Source organism: Nomascus leucogenys, chromosome 20 (assembly GCF_006542625.1).
Source record: "Nomascus leucogenys isolate Asia chromosome 20, Asia_NLE_v1, whole genome shotgun sequence".
Classification (NCBI taxonomy): domain Eukaryota; kingdom Metazoa; phylum Chordata; class Mammalia; order Primates; family Hylobatidae; genus Nomascus; species Nomascus leucogenys.
The window spans coordinates 46,433,830-46,447,696 of NC_044400.1; the positions used below are offsets into that span (position 1 = coordinate 46,433,830).

Below are 13,867 nucleotides of genomic sequence, written 5' to 3' on the forward strand. Positions count from 1 at the left end.
TGCTCTGTCACCTGGGCTGGAGTGTGCAGTGTCACGATCTCGGCTCACTGCCACCTCTGCCTCCCGGGTTCAGCCTCCCGAGTAGCTGGATCTACAGGTGTGCGCCACCATGCTAGGCTAATTTTTTGTATTTTTAGTAGAGCAGGGTTTCACCATCTTGGCCAGGCTGGTCTCAAGCTCCTGTGCTCAAGCAATCTGCCCACCTTGGCCTCCCAAATTGCTGGGATTTCAGGCATGAGCCACCGCGCCTGGCCTAGAATTTTGAAAGAAAGGATTGGGGTTAATATAAAATCATTCTAAATATAATCCATTTCCCCCCCATACATATGTCCATGCACCTTGACATATGTGTGCTACAGTTAGTTAATGGTCTGTAGGAAGTAGATGAAAATGAAGTAGTCATTGTAATGATGGCTGGAACCCAGGTGAAAGTAAAATTTTAAAAAGGAAAAGGTTGAGGACTGAATCCTGAGGGAAATTAGCAATTAAGAGGTTGGCAGAAGATAACGGACTTAAATTTTTTTTTTTTAAGTTTTGAGCAGACATAGTCAAAAGCGGAAAATTGGGAAAGAGTGTTATCACAGAAACCAAAGAGGGGCTAAAGGGGTCAGATGATATCCAAAAGTTGATTAAATACTAAGAATCATCGAATGGATTAGGAAATGGGAAAAAATCACAATGAACAGAGCAGCTTCTGTGCAGTAGCAAGGACAAAGCCAGAATGCCATGGATTCAGAAAGGCATAGGACAGTCCTTTCCAACATCTACGTCATGGTACACAGAGAAAGTGATCAGTGTTACTTAGGCAGAGAAGACTGCTGAGTCTGTTTTTTACAGGCCCAGCTCAATAGAAAGCCACTAGGTACCACTTGGCTACACTGAGGCTTGAGCATATTAAAGGGATTCATAGCCTTGTCACCCTTCTAAACCCTGCTTAGGAGATAAATTGACAGCACCAGTGGGGACAATCAGTGTAGACAGCACCAATCTTAGATAAAAAGCAAAGGAGGGCCAGGCATGGTGGCTCATGCCTGTAATCCCAGCACTTTGGGAGGCCGAGGCGGACATATCACAAGGTCAGGAGTTTGAGACTAGCCTGACCAACATGGTGAAACCCCATCTCTACTAAAAATACAAAAATTAGCCTGACGTGGTGGCACGCAACTGTAATCCCAGCTACTCAGGAGGCTGAGGCTGGAGAATCACTTGAACCTGGGAGGTGGAGGTTGCAGTGACCCGAGATCACATTATTGCACTCCAGCCTGGGTGACAGAGCGAGACTCCGTATCAAAAAAAAAAAAAAAAAAAAAAAAAAGCAAAGGAGAAGGCTGGGTGTGGTGACTCACGCCAGTAATCCCAGCACTTTGGGAGGCAGAGGTGGGTGGATCACTTGAGTCCAGGAGTTAGAAACCAGCCTAGGCAATATGGCAAAACCCCATCTCTACAAAAATGCAGAAATTAGCAGGACACCATGGCATGCGCCTGTGGTCCCAGGTATGTGGGAGGCTGAGGTGGAAGAATGAGCCCAGGAAGCAGAGATTGCAGTGAGCTGAGATCACGGCACTTCACTCTCTCCTGGGCAACAGAATGAGACTGTGTCTCCAAAAAAGACAAAAACAAAAAAACTGGGCTAAAGTCAGAGTTTGAGCCTCAAAAGAAAAGTAACAGAAAAATAAGATGATGGAAAGGGAGTAAGCTTGAAGAAGAATCTTCTGCTGTTGTTTTTGACTAAATAATTTTGAATATTTAAATACCTTGAAAAGGTGCTAGCTGAAGGCTGGGCGCGGTGGCTCACGCCTGTAATCCCAACACTTTGGGAGGCCGAAGTGGGCGGATCACCTGCGGTCAGGAGTTCAACACCAGCTTGGCCAACATGGTGAAACCCCATATCTACTAAAAATACAAAAATTAGCCAGGAATGGTGGTGCGTGCCTGTAATTTCAGCTACTCGGGAGGCTGAGGCATGAGAATCACTTGCACCTGGGGGGCAGAAGTTGCAGTGAGCTAAGATCGCGCCATTGCACTCCAGCCTGGGCAAAAAGAGTGAAACTCCATCTTTTTTTTTTTTTTTTTTTTTTTAAAGATGCTAGTTGAAAAGAAGACAGGTTGCAGATAAGAGAAGGGGAATATAGGTATGAGGGAGCAGCATTCCTAAGGAAGCAGAGCAGGAAGAAGGACATCTTAACCTATGACATGACAAAATAATACACACAAATTAGAGGAGGTTAGAAGATAGGTATGGAAAATTAGAAGAGTTTTCACTCAAGGCTTCCATTACTACTCTCCCTTCTGTTAAAGATGAAGACTTCGGTTAGAATGGTGAAGATTTATAACAGTGGTTGTATAGCGTAGACTTCCCAAACAGTTTTGAAGAGGCAGTTGAGATCATCTTTTGCATCATGATAGCCCTGTGAAATATATATTATTTATTTAATTTATAAAAGAGGAAAAATATAAGAGGAAGGACTGTGAACCTGGTTTGAAGACTTTGGTCTTTCGCTTATAGCTCCTTGACACATACTGGTGATTACCAACATTACAGTGGTAGCAGAGATTATGTCTCTCATTTCATACTGTCTTCTCAGGTAGACCATTAAGACTTGGCACATGACAGGTAGTTAATAAATACTCATTAAATAGTCGTGTGCATGGAACCTATCACATGTATGTACATATTTATAAATTTTTTTGAAACACACTTGTAATTTTGTTAAATTCAAGCAATGTTTAGTAGGATTTCTTAATAAAAAGCTCAATTTGGAATAATTTTCTCAAATTGAATGAATCTTTAAAATACAAAGTCAGAGCTAGAATTTCCAGAAAACATATAGGATAGGCAGAGATTTCTTAGAGGGAACATAATAGCCACAGACTGGGAGAAAATACTTGAAAAGCATGTATTTGGTAAAGGATTATATCCAGGCTATATAAGGAACTCTGACTACTCAATAAGACAGATGACTCAGTTTTAAAATGGGCATATTTGAACAGGTACTAGTTAAGATGGTAAATAAGCACAAGAAAGGACAGTTAGTATTAATACTCATTTCGGAAATGCAAATTCAGATTTTTACATTTTTATTTTGTTTTATTTATTTATTTATTTATTTATTTATTTATTTTTTTGGAGACAGAGTCTGGCTCTGTCACCCAGACTGGGTAATTTATAAAGGAAAGAGGTTTTAATGAACTTGCAGTTCCATGTGGTTGGGGAGGCCTCACAATCATGGCGGAAGACAAATCAAGAGCAAAGGGACATCTTACATGGCGACAGGCAAGGGAGTATGTGCAGGGGAACTCCCCTTTATAAAACCATCAGATCTCCTGAGATTTATTCAGTACCACGAGAACAATATGGAGGAAACTGCCCCCATGTTCAATTATCTACCTGGCCCCGCCCTTGGCATGTGGAGCTTATTACAGTTCAAAGTGAGATTTGAGTGATAACACAGCCAAACCCTATGAAATTGTATGATTTCATTAATAGGAAATGTTCAGAATAGGCAAGTGTATAGGGGAGAAAATAGATTAGTAAATGCTTAGGGCTGGAGGGAGTAATGGTGAATGAGTTCCTGCTAACAGGTAAGCGTTTGACTTAGGATAGTGATGGGATGTTCTATAGTTAGGTAGTACAACCCTGTGAATATAGTAAAAACCATTGAGTTGTACATTTGAATTCAGGGAATTATGTGGTATATTATACTTTAAGTTAATTTTTATACACATATACAGCAATTTGTTTTTTTAATGTTATCAGATTAACTGAAGATAATGAATTTTAAAATAATTCTTGTGATGTAAGGGGGAAAGGAAAGTAAGTGCTAAACTTAGTTTAAACTTCAACATCTGTAAGTTAGTACAGCCATTATGGAGAACAGTATGGAGGGTCCTCAGAAAAAAACTAAAAAATACAACTGCCATATGATCCAGCAATCCCACTACTAGGTATATATCCAAAAGAAATAAGTTTATCAGGGATATCTGTATACCCGTTATTATTGCAGCATTATGGACAATAGCCAAGATTTGGAATCACCCTGTGTCCAAGGAATGAATGGGTAAAAAAATATGGTACATAGATAAATGGAATACTATTTGGCCATAAAAAAAGAATGAAATGCTGTTATTTGCAGCAGTATGAATGGCATTGGAGGACATTATGTTAAGTGAAATGAGCCAGAAACAGGAAGTTAAATACCACATGTTCTCAGTGGTAGATGGAAGCTAAAAAAAAAAGTAGATCTCTCAGAAGCAAAGAATAGAACAGAGGAAACAAGAGGCTGGAAAAGGTAGTGGGAAGGGAGGATTAGGGAGAGATACAAAATTACAAAAAAGGATACAAAATCACAGCTAGATGGGCGGATGAATTCTAGTGTTCCATAGCACAGTAGGATGACTATAGTTAACAAAACATAGTTTCAAATAGCTAGGACAATATTGAATGTTCCCAACACAAAGAAATTATAAGTGTTTAAGATAATGGATGTGCTAATTATCCTGATCTGATCACCATGCATTATATGTCTGGAAACATCACTGTGTACCCCATGAATATTTATAATTTTTGTTAATTTTTTATAAGTGAAAAGAATTTCAGCGTCTGCATCCTATGCATATTTGGTACTTAAATTTTTTTTAATGAATACTTTGATGTAACACCAAAGGAAAAAAAATTAACCAAAATCTTGTCTTGTACATTTGTAATAATAATTAAATGTTCTCATAATAGGGTAATATCTTCTTCAGTTTACTGATCTCAAAACCAGAAGTCACATTTGTTTTTACTTAAAATAGTACCATGTTGCTACATCATCTGATTTTTATTGACCAGATAATATTCTATTTCCTGGTGGTAGGTGTTTTGAAAAACTAATTCCTTAATTTTTGACAATTAAATTGTTTCTAATTAATGAATCTTTATAAATATAGCATGATGCTTCCGATGACTTGCTTCTTTGCTATAAGTTTATAGAAATAAAGTTACTGATTCAGTAAATTACCAGTGATTAATTCATTTGTCCATGTGTATGTTTATTATTTGTATTTTTTTGAGTCAATTGTCATTGCCCACTTAGCAACTACTATATTATTATTTTTCTTAAAACTGAAAATGATCTCTGTGTATATGGAAATGAATATAAAATTACCTATCTGAATATATTACCAGAGTGTTGTGTCATTTAATTTTAGTTTTGTTATTTTTTAGAAGAGTTACTCTTATTCATTAAGTTTTTTAGGGGGATAAACTAAGTAGAAATTTAGTTATCAAGTAGAGGATAAGATTGAACTTTTTTCCCCCCACAGAAACTCCTTTGAATTTTAATATTTTAAGGTTCTATATATGTTCTGTCACAGTGTAATTAGGATATAGTTACTACTCTAGTAGTATACTGATTTATATTTTCTTCTTTTTATAGTGCACTAGTGAAATTGATGAATAAATCAATAGAGGGGACAGCAGATGATGAAGAGGAGGGTGTAAGTCCAGATACAGCTATCCGTTCAGGACTTGAACTTCTTAAGGTATTTTTGAAACAGTTTTGTTGCCATGTATTTCCGTGGGGTCATAATTTGCCTTCCCTTCAGGATATGCAAGAGTCAGGCTTATTTCACAGGAAACTATTTGAAAGATTTAAAACTTGTGTTGGAAATCAGATTATGTAAAAGTAATGTTTTTACATCATAATATAATTATTTTACATTATAAATTAATATTTGTTTCACTGTTTATCATTTCCATGCCTTCTATGCTTGGTAGTGATTACTGTACAGCCTATTCTTAACTTAGTGATAGCAAGATGTGACTTTAGTCTTTGTGGACCAGGGTATGTGACTAAATCTAGAGGAGGGAATATCATCATTAAAGGGAGTATTTCTTGGTATATTTGTGGGATTCTTGGGAGACTGGAATGACTAGAAAAAAGGGGTGCTTTGGGGAATGATGGGAGACAAGGTTGGTTCCAGATTGTCGAGTGCCACTGGGTAAGAAAGGTAGTGTCACGGGCTTTTAACCTGGCTTACAACCAGCTGCAGCCCTTGATAGAGCGTTCATTGAATTGAGTAAAAGGGAAGAAATTGAAGGCAAAGAGACATGATACCACTGTGACATACAGGAGAAGAGACAAACCAGTGCAGTCGATATTAGATAGAAAAAGAATGATGGGATCATATTCCGAGGGTCTTAAATATCATTTCATTGAGCTGGGCTCTGCGGCTCTTGCCTGTAACACCAGCATTTTGGGAGGCCAAGGCGGGCAGATCACAAGGTCAAGAGATCGAGACCATCTTGGCCAACATGGGAAAACCCTGTCTCTACTAAAAATACAAAAATTAGCCGGACGTGGTGGCACACACCTGTAGTCACAGCTACTTTGGAGGCTGAGGCAGGAGAATCACTGGAACCCGGGAGGTGGAGGTTGCAGTGAGCTGAGATCGCGCCACTGCACTCCAGCTTGGCGTCAGAGTGAGACTATCTAAAAAGAAAAGAAAAAAAAAATTTCATTGATAGAATTGATATAATGCCTCATGAATAAGATTTTAATTATGTTTTTAGTAATTGAGTTATATTTTTAAGTTGTTTTAAAAGTGAAACCACCTTTAAGGTAACATTTTTTAATAGATTGCTTTTTTTTTTTTTTTTTGAGACAGAGTCTTGCTCTGTCGCCCAGGCTGGAGTGCAGTGGCGCGATCTCGGCTCACTGCAAGCTCTGCCTCCTGGGTTCACACCATTCTCCTGCCTCAGCCTCCCAAGTAGCCGGGACTACAGGCTCCTGCCACCACGCCTGGCTAATTTTTTTTGTATCTTTAGAAGAGACGGGGTTTCACCATGTTAGCCAGGATGGTCTCGATCTCCTGACCTCATGATCAGCCCGCTTCAGCCTCCCAAAGTGCTGGGATTACAGGCATGAGCTACCGCACCCGGCCAATAGATTGCTTTTTATTACATTTTTCTAATTTAATTCTCCAATTTTCTGTAAGTAATTAAAACCACATAAGTAAATATTATCACTCCAAACCTTGCCAAATGAGACACAGTGTCTGCACTTAATGACCATTAAATAAGTGCTTATTGAAAAATTAATGAAGACCACCTGCTCATTCCCCTTTCTCCCTGCTTCTCTATTTTCATCCCTAATCTTGATACTACACTAACTGAATTGTTTCTACTTTATGGAAGGTTAACTCTTTAGACATGTATCTAACTTGCTAAAAGTTATTTAAGGACAGGCTCGTGCCTGTGTCATAATAAGAGAATAATTATATATTGTAATCATAATTAAAAGTTCACAATAGTGGCTTCTTTGTTGATAATTATGTTGAGTGATAGATTTCACTTGAGGTATTTTCTTGGCTGGGTACAATGGTTTACGCCTGTAATCCCAGCCAAGGCCAAGGCAGGAAGATCTCTTGAGCACAGGAGTTGGAGACCAGCCTGGGCAACATAGCTAGACCTCATCTCTACAAAAAAACAAAAAAATTTAGCCGGGCATGGTGGTGCACCTGTAGCCTCAGCTCAGGAGACTGAGGTGGGAGGTTGAGACCCCAGTGAGCTGTGACGTTCCACCGCACTCTAGGCTAGGAGACAGAGTAAAATCTTGTCTCAAAAAAAGAAAAAAAAAATTTCTCATAGATTATCTTTTTGCCAGTCAAAGAAAGCTCTGAGTTAGCATTTTGTTTACATTACACAAATATTGAGTCATTACGTATGGAGGTTTTATTTCAAGTAAGCATTCCTTCACCTAAATACAATATATTTATAAACTGATAATAGTTATTAATATTGTAAATCACATTCCATAAAAAAGGAGCCATGTGTTTTGTATTCTAAGTAGCAGAGTAGACTAAGAGGTGAAGAAGAAAATAGGACAAAGGCTGTCTGTCAGTTGTGTCAAGAAATAACTGGAAGCTACCACACCATACAGTATTTCTGATAATGTCTAATTAGCCATAACTAACTGCAAGGACGGCTAGAAGATGTATCTCTATTCTGTGTAGCTAGCATATTTACCCCAGAATTTAATTTTTTTTTTTTTTTGGCAGGAAGTAATTCTTTTTTAATGGATTACAACTATTGTCTGTACTTTTAAAGCTGTATCTATTTTTTCAGGTTCTGTCTTTTACACATCCTACCTCGTTCCACTCTGCAGAGACATATGAGTCCTTGTTACAGTGCCTAAGAATGGAGGATGACAAGGTAGCAGAAGCTGCTATTCAAATTTTTAGAAATACAGGTCACAAAATAGAAACAGACCTTCCCCAGATACGATCGTGAGTACATTTTTTCTCCCATGGTAAATACAAAAGTTTCTAAGTGTGGAAACCATAAAATCATTGTTTTCCTTCTGTGTAGGAAGATAGGAGGGAGGAAAGACAACTTTGATTTAGAAGCTACTTTTCTGTGTCCTCCTCTGTTTTGTCTTTCCCTTGTCTCACTCCCCTCTCCCACCATTAGAATGTAGGCAGCAGAATAAACTGAAACTACATGTTTGTTTATAACAAAATTATTTTAAGATATTAAGAATCAAAAGTTACCACAGAATTTAGTGTTTTATTATATTTATGATTAATGTCTTTCTAATCCATGTATATTCATCTTTTTTCTATAAATGGGTTATAAATTCAGTAACTGTCACTTTGCTATCCTACCAAAAAATGGGGCAAATAGTTCACTTTGGCATCTTATAAAGGTTAAGGTGAAACTTGTGCTGAGATGTTATATTTAGACTTAAAATATGCAGAAGACATCTTTTGAAGGAAAAAGTACATTGCAAATGGCTGTTGAATCATATGTTCAGGATATTTGCAGTTCAGGGTATATTCAACTACATACCATTTTCTTCACATGATAATCATAGGACAAGTGGTCTCCTCAAGTTTTTATTAAATTTGTGAGCTAATAGTTTAACTTGTGAAATAATGCAGTGTCCATTGTACATTCTCTTCATTCTCCACATTGTTCTGGCTAATAATAAAAAGTTACCGCAATCAGTCCCTGCCCTCAAGGAGTTTATAGACTAGAAATAATAAACTTTATACATTATAAAAAAAAAGATCACTGACACAATAGGATAGTTTTTGATGAGTTTTTCAAGGGAGGAAATCCTATACATTTTTTTTAAGGCAAAGGATCTATTCTTAGAGGAATTCTACCCCAAAGGAAACAGTTGAAAATGAGTATAGGTGGAAGAGTTAACTTTGGATGTGAGGAATAAAATACTTTATTCATAAGACTAATGGAGAAGAAAGGAGATAATCACTGGAAAGCAGAAAAGCACGATGCTAAAGACCTCAATAACAACTCTTATGGCATCACTGGATTATACTGCTCTAGAAAAAACAAGAAGAAAGGTTAAAGTTGACTTTCTGTATTATTTTATTTGGCTAATAACAATAATATGTTTAACAACAGTTTGATTGAAACTATCTTCCTTTGTCATTCACCAGTGTTATAAAAATCTCAGTCTGGTAAATGGAATGGTGAAAGACTAAACAGATAGGAGAGAGGAAAGACATCTTCCATTTAGAAGCATAGTCAATACTCAGTCAAGGAAGTCTTTTTGGTCATGGACATCCCTATCTCATAATTCCAAAGTCCATAGAGGCAAACTTCAGGCATATTTATAAATGTCAGATCAGACTTATACCAACTAGCATATGTTCCCATTTTTGGTTAAGGTGCATGGCCTGGAGCCTGCAGTATAGGTTTCATGTCTAGCCTTCCATTATCATAAGAGGGCATTGTCACCCTTGGATTTGATACCACTAACTTTATAATCTATAAATTAGGCTCTTCTCTAATAACATTAAATATATGACAAATATCTTTCCTTAAATGTTTGTTTCGCTTTATCAATCTTCTTCTGATTATAAAAATACTTTATGTTCATCATAGCAAACTGAAACTAGAAAAAATATAACGAAATAGTCACCATTAACATTTGATATATATACTTTCTATGAATGTTCATCTATTAGATGTATTTGTCTATTTTTTGTAAGTTCATATATGCACACTATTTTCTTCGTTCTACCTGATGTTTTTTCATGTCATCAACATTTAATTTTTGAAGAATGCTTTAGGTTTTTCCGTCATCCTAAAAGAAGACTGTTGTAGTTTACTCTTCATTGTCAGTGTAGAGGTTAAGTATATGGATTTTGAAAGAAATGCTAATTTACAAATCCCAACTCCCAGTTTCCTAGCTTCGTCATCTTAGTAGGCTTAAATAACATCTTTGTGCTTTAATTTTCTCATCTGTGTAATGACTATAATAGTCTTCTTTGGGTGGATGTGAACATTAGTTGAATTAATCCATGCGGAATACCTAGAATGGTGCCTGGCGCATAATACTTAGATATTTTTATTGCCATTCTATTGATATATATGTAGCTGTATCTTTGCATACTTTCTTTCACTAATATTATTTCAGCTGTTTAATACAACTTGGCCTTTTGCTACTCTCTTTCCATAGCTACTTTGAAATAACTGAAGGGGATTATAAAAGGGAATTGAAAAATTAGCAATATCCTACTTAGAAGGTAAATGCAAAAATATGTCATGGGGTAAGCTTTAGATTATGAATTAAGGGTTGCTTGTTATTTTGCATATTTGTGAGGTAGCTTTAAAATAAAAATTGTCTCCTGAAGTAGGCTTTTTCTTGAGGCATTGTATTTCTTGGTTTATACTTGGGGGCAGAGAGGGAGCTTTTTTACAACTTTCTTTAGATCAGATAATTTTTAAGAGAGCCTTCTCTACCAGCATCCATCCATATAGGGGAAGTAGACGTCAGCCACAGGAATACTTGTTGGTTTATGGGTTTAAGAAAAAAAAAAAAAAAACTATATTATTTTTTGCAGGACCTTAATTCCCATTTTACATCAAAAAGCAAAGAGGGGTACTCCACACCAAGCAAAACAGGCTGTGCACTGTATACACGCCATATTCACAAATAAAGAAGTCCAGCTTGCACAGATTTTTGAGGTATATCTAATATGTAGGTTGTGTTTATATTGGTCTTTGTTTTTTAAGCTCTATAGTTTGATGAAGATGGAAGCTAGATTTTTTAAAGCTGTTTATATGAAGTCCTACCTTAGACTATAAATTCCTTGTGAGCAAGGATTCTGTCTATTTTATGTGGTACTGCATTCCCGGCCTGTAGATCAGATTATATGTTCAAACATCTCGTTTTGAAGGGTTTTGTGGTTTTTGTTTGTTTTTTAGTTTGTTTTTGAGATAAAGTTTCACTTTCTCACCAATGCTGGAGTACAGTGATGCAATCTCTGCTCACTGCAGCCCCGAACTCCTAGGTTCAAGCAGTCCTCCTGCCTCAGCCTCCCAAGTAGCTGAGAGTACAGGCACCACCACCATGCCCAGCTAATTTTTGGATTTTTTATAGAGATGGGGTTTTGCCATGTTGCCCAGGCTGGTCTCAAACTCCTGGACTGAAGCGATCCACCCACTTCAGCTTTTCAAAGTGCTAGGATTACACACATGAGCCACCACACCTGGCCTTACGTGTTTATGTTACAACATTTTACTTAATTTTAGCCTTATTGGTTCAGTGGTGCATTTATCCTCGGAAAGTATTAGTAGATAATTTTGAACAATCCAGTTTAAATAAGTACCTAAGAACCCTACCTGAAAATTAATCCTGTTTCCCTTTTTTTTACATAGAATGACTGGCCTCATTTTACTATTAGAAATGTATTCCTATTATCATAAATGGGAGATAGTGTGACCAAAACCCAGTGAACTCTTACTTTGTATGATTTAAGGTCATTTAAAATGCTCCACAGGGTAAGAAATCCACCAGTATAGCAAATCCGTTGTTGTAGATTAGTCAAAAATAATGCTGATTTGATGAAGCAAAAATGTTTTTTTTTTAAACTTCTTTTTGTTGGATTTTATTTTTTCTTTTATCTTTTTTCTACATTCTTTCAATCTTGCTAAATTTTAGTAGGTGAATTAAGAACCAGATGTCTTGACGTGGTTGAAGTTAGTTATGATCATATTAGAGAAGATTGGTTTGGGCATGATAAATTCAGGAGGACTCAGGAAAATGTACTGTTTCAGTAGAGTGTCTAGATATTTATCAAACAAATTGGTAATTTTGTCTATTTTATTTTTATAGCCACTCAGTAGGAGTCTGAATGCTGATGTGCCAGAACAACTTATAACTCCATTAGTTTCATTGGGCCACATTTCTATGTTAGCACCAGATCAGTTTGCTTCCCCAATGAAATCTGTTGTAGCAAATTTTATTGTGAAAGATCTGCTAATGAATGACAGGGTAAGTTTCTCATTTAATTAAATTGAGAATCATGAGATTAAGGCTGTTTACATCTTCATCACAGAAACACTTCTGTTTCTATGTAATTCTCTTTTTCTTTTAAATTATTCTATATTGGAGTTCTACTAATTTATTATTTATTTAAATTCCAAACTACTTCCTTATTTCATGGTAGCTATTACTACTAGAATTTCACACTTAAGAAACAAAAATTAGAACATGGGATTGGTGAATCAGGAAAGTTAAATATAAGTAAAAGCTATTTTCCTGACCCTCAAAAGACAGTTTATCATTTTCTGGAATGTTAGAATTGGGTTATTTTTGGTTTTTGTTTTGAAGACAGAGTCTTGCTCTGTGCCCCAGGCTGGAATGCAGTGGCACAATCTTGGCTCACTGTAACCTTGGCCTCCTCTCATTCCTCAGCCTCCCAAGTAGCTGGGATTACAGGTGCCTGTCACCACGCCTGGCTAATTTTTGTGTTTTTAGTAGAGATGGGGTTTCGCCATGTTGGCCAGGCTTGTATTGAACTCCTGACCTCAGGTGATCCATCCGCCTTGGCCTCCCCAAGTGCTGGGATTACAGTTGTGAGCCACCATGCCGGGCTAAAATTTGTTTTATCAAACATTGTTAGAAATGTAAGCCAGGCGTGGTGACAGCACCTGTAATCCTAGCTACTCAGGAGGCTGAGGCAGGAGAATCACTTGAACCCAGGAGGCAGAGGTTGCAGTGAGCCAAGATTGCACAGTTGTACTCCAGCCTGGACAACAAGAGCGAAACTCCGTCTCAAAAAAAAAAAAAGTAAGTGGACTTGAATTTGACTAATTTTTAAGATAATACACTGTACTTTTGGCACTAGATTTATTGATGTCTGTGCTCTCTGATTTATTACCTCTGGGTTGGAATGTATAGATTGAAAAGACTCCCCAAATGATTTCGGAAACACACCTTGATTAAGAGTCACTACTGGCAGGGGTTGGTGGCTCACGTCTGTAATCCTAGCACTTTGGGGGTAGAGGTGGGTGGATCACCTGAGGTCAGGAGTTCAAGACCAGCCTAGCCAACATGGTGAAACCCTGTCTCTACTAAAAATAACAAAAAAATTAGCCGGGCTTGGTGGCGGGTGCCTGTAATCCCAGCTATTCGGGAGGCTGAGGCAGGAGAATCGCTTGAACCCAGGAGGCAGAGGTTGCAGTGAGCCAGGATTGCACCGTTGCACTCCAGCCTAGGTGACAAGAGCAAGACTCTGTCTCAAATAAATAAAAGAATCACTGCTTTACCAAATGGATCTAAATTAAATCCGTTGTTATTGAATAAAGACACGGATAATGCTGGATCATTGTGGATGACTTTCAATTAAGTGTTAGTTTGCCACAAATCCAGCTTATCCAAAGTTCCTAACTCTCACATGTTTCGGTAATCTTGAGGCCTCAATATCCGGAACTTAAAGACACCTGCTAGTGCCCCTTCTGTATTTGTACCACCTTCCACTTTTGAATGCAGCAGACAAGAAGAGAAGAACGTGACCTAAGTCTCATTTTCTACCCCACATTTCCTTGCTGTTATTTTTTCTTTTGATAGAT

General features: G+C 37.3%; 1 protein-coding gene across 1 annotated transcript in view; it reads left to right on the plus strand.

Annotated features, from left to right (window-relative positions):
- The window catches only part of PDS5A (PDS5 cohesin associated factor A), a 164,854-nt gene that overhangs the window by 99,164 nt on the left and 51,823 nt on the right, over window positions 1-13,867 (plus strand). Inside the window, exons 18-21 of the mRNA XM_003258602.4 lie at window positions 5,418-5,523; window positions 8,108-8,268; window positions 10,855-10,978; window positions 12,129-12,287. Of these exons, the coding sequence (XP_003258650.3) occupies window positions 5,418-5,523; window positions 8,108-8,268; window positions 10,855-10,978; window positions 12,129-12,287 (550 nt within the window). The remainder of the gene's footprint in view (window positions 1-5,417; window positions 5,524-8,107; window positions 8,269-10,854; window positions 10,979-12,128; window positions 12,288-13,867) is intronic.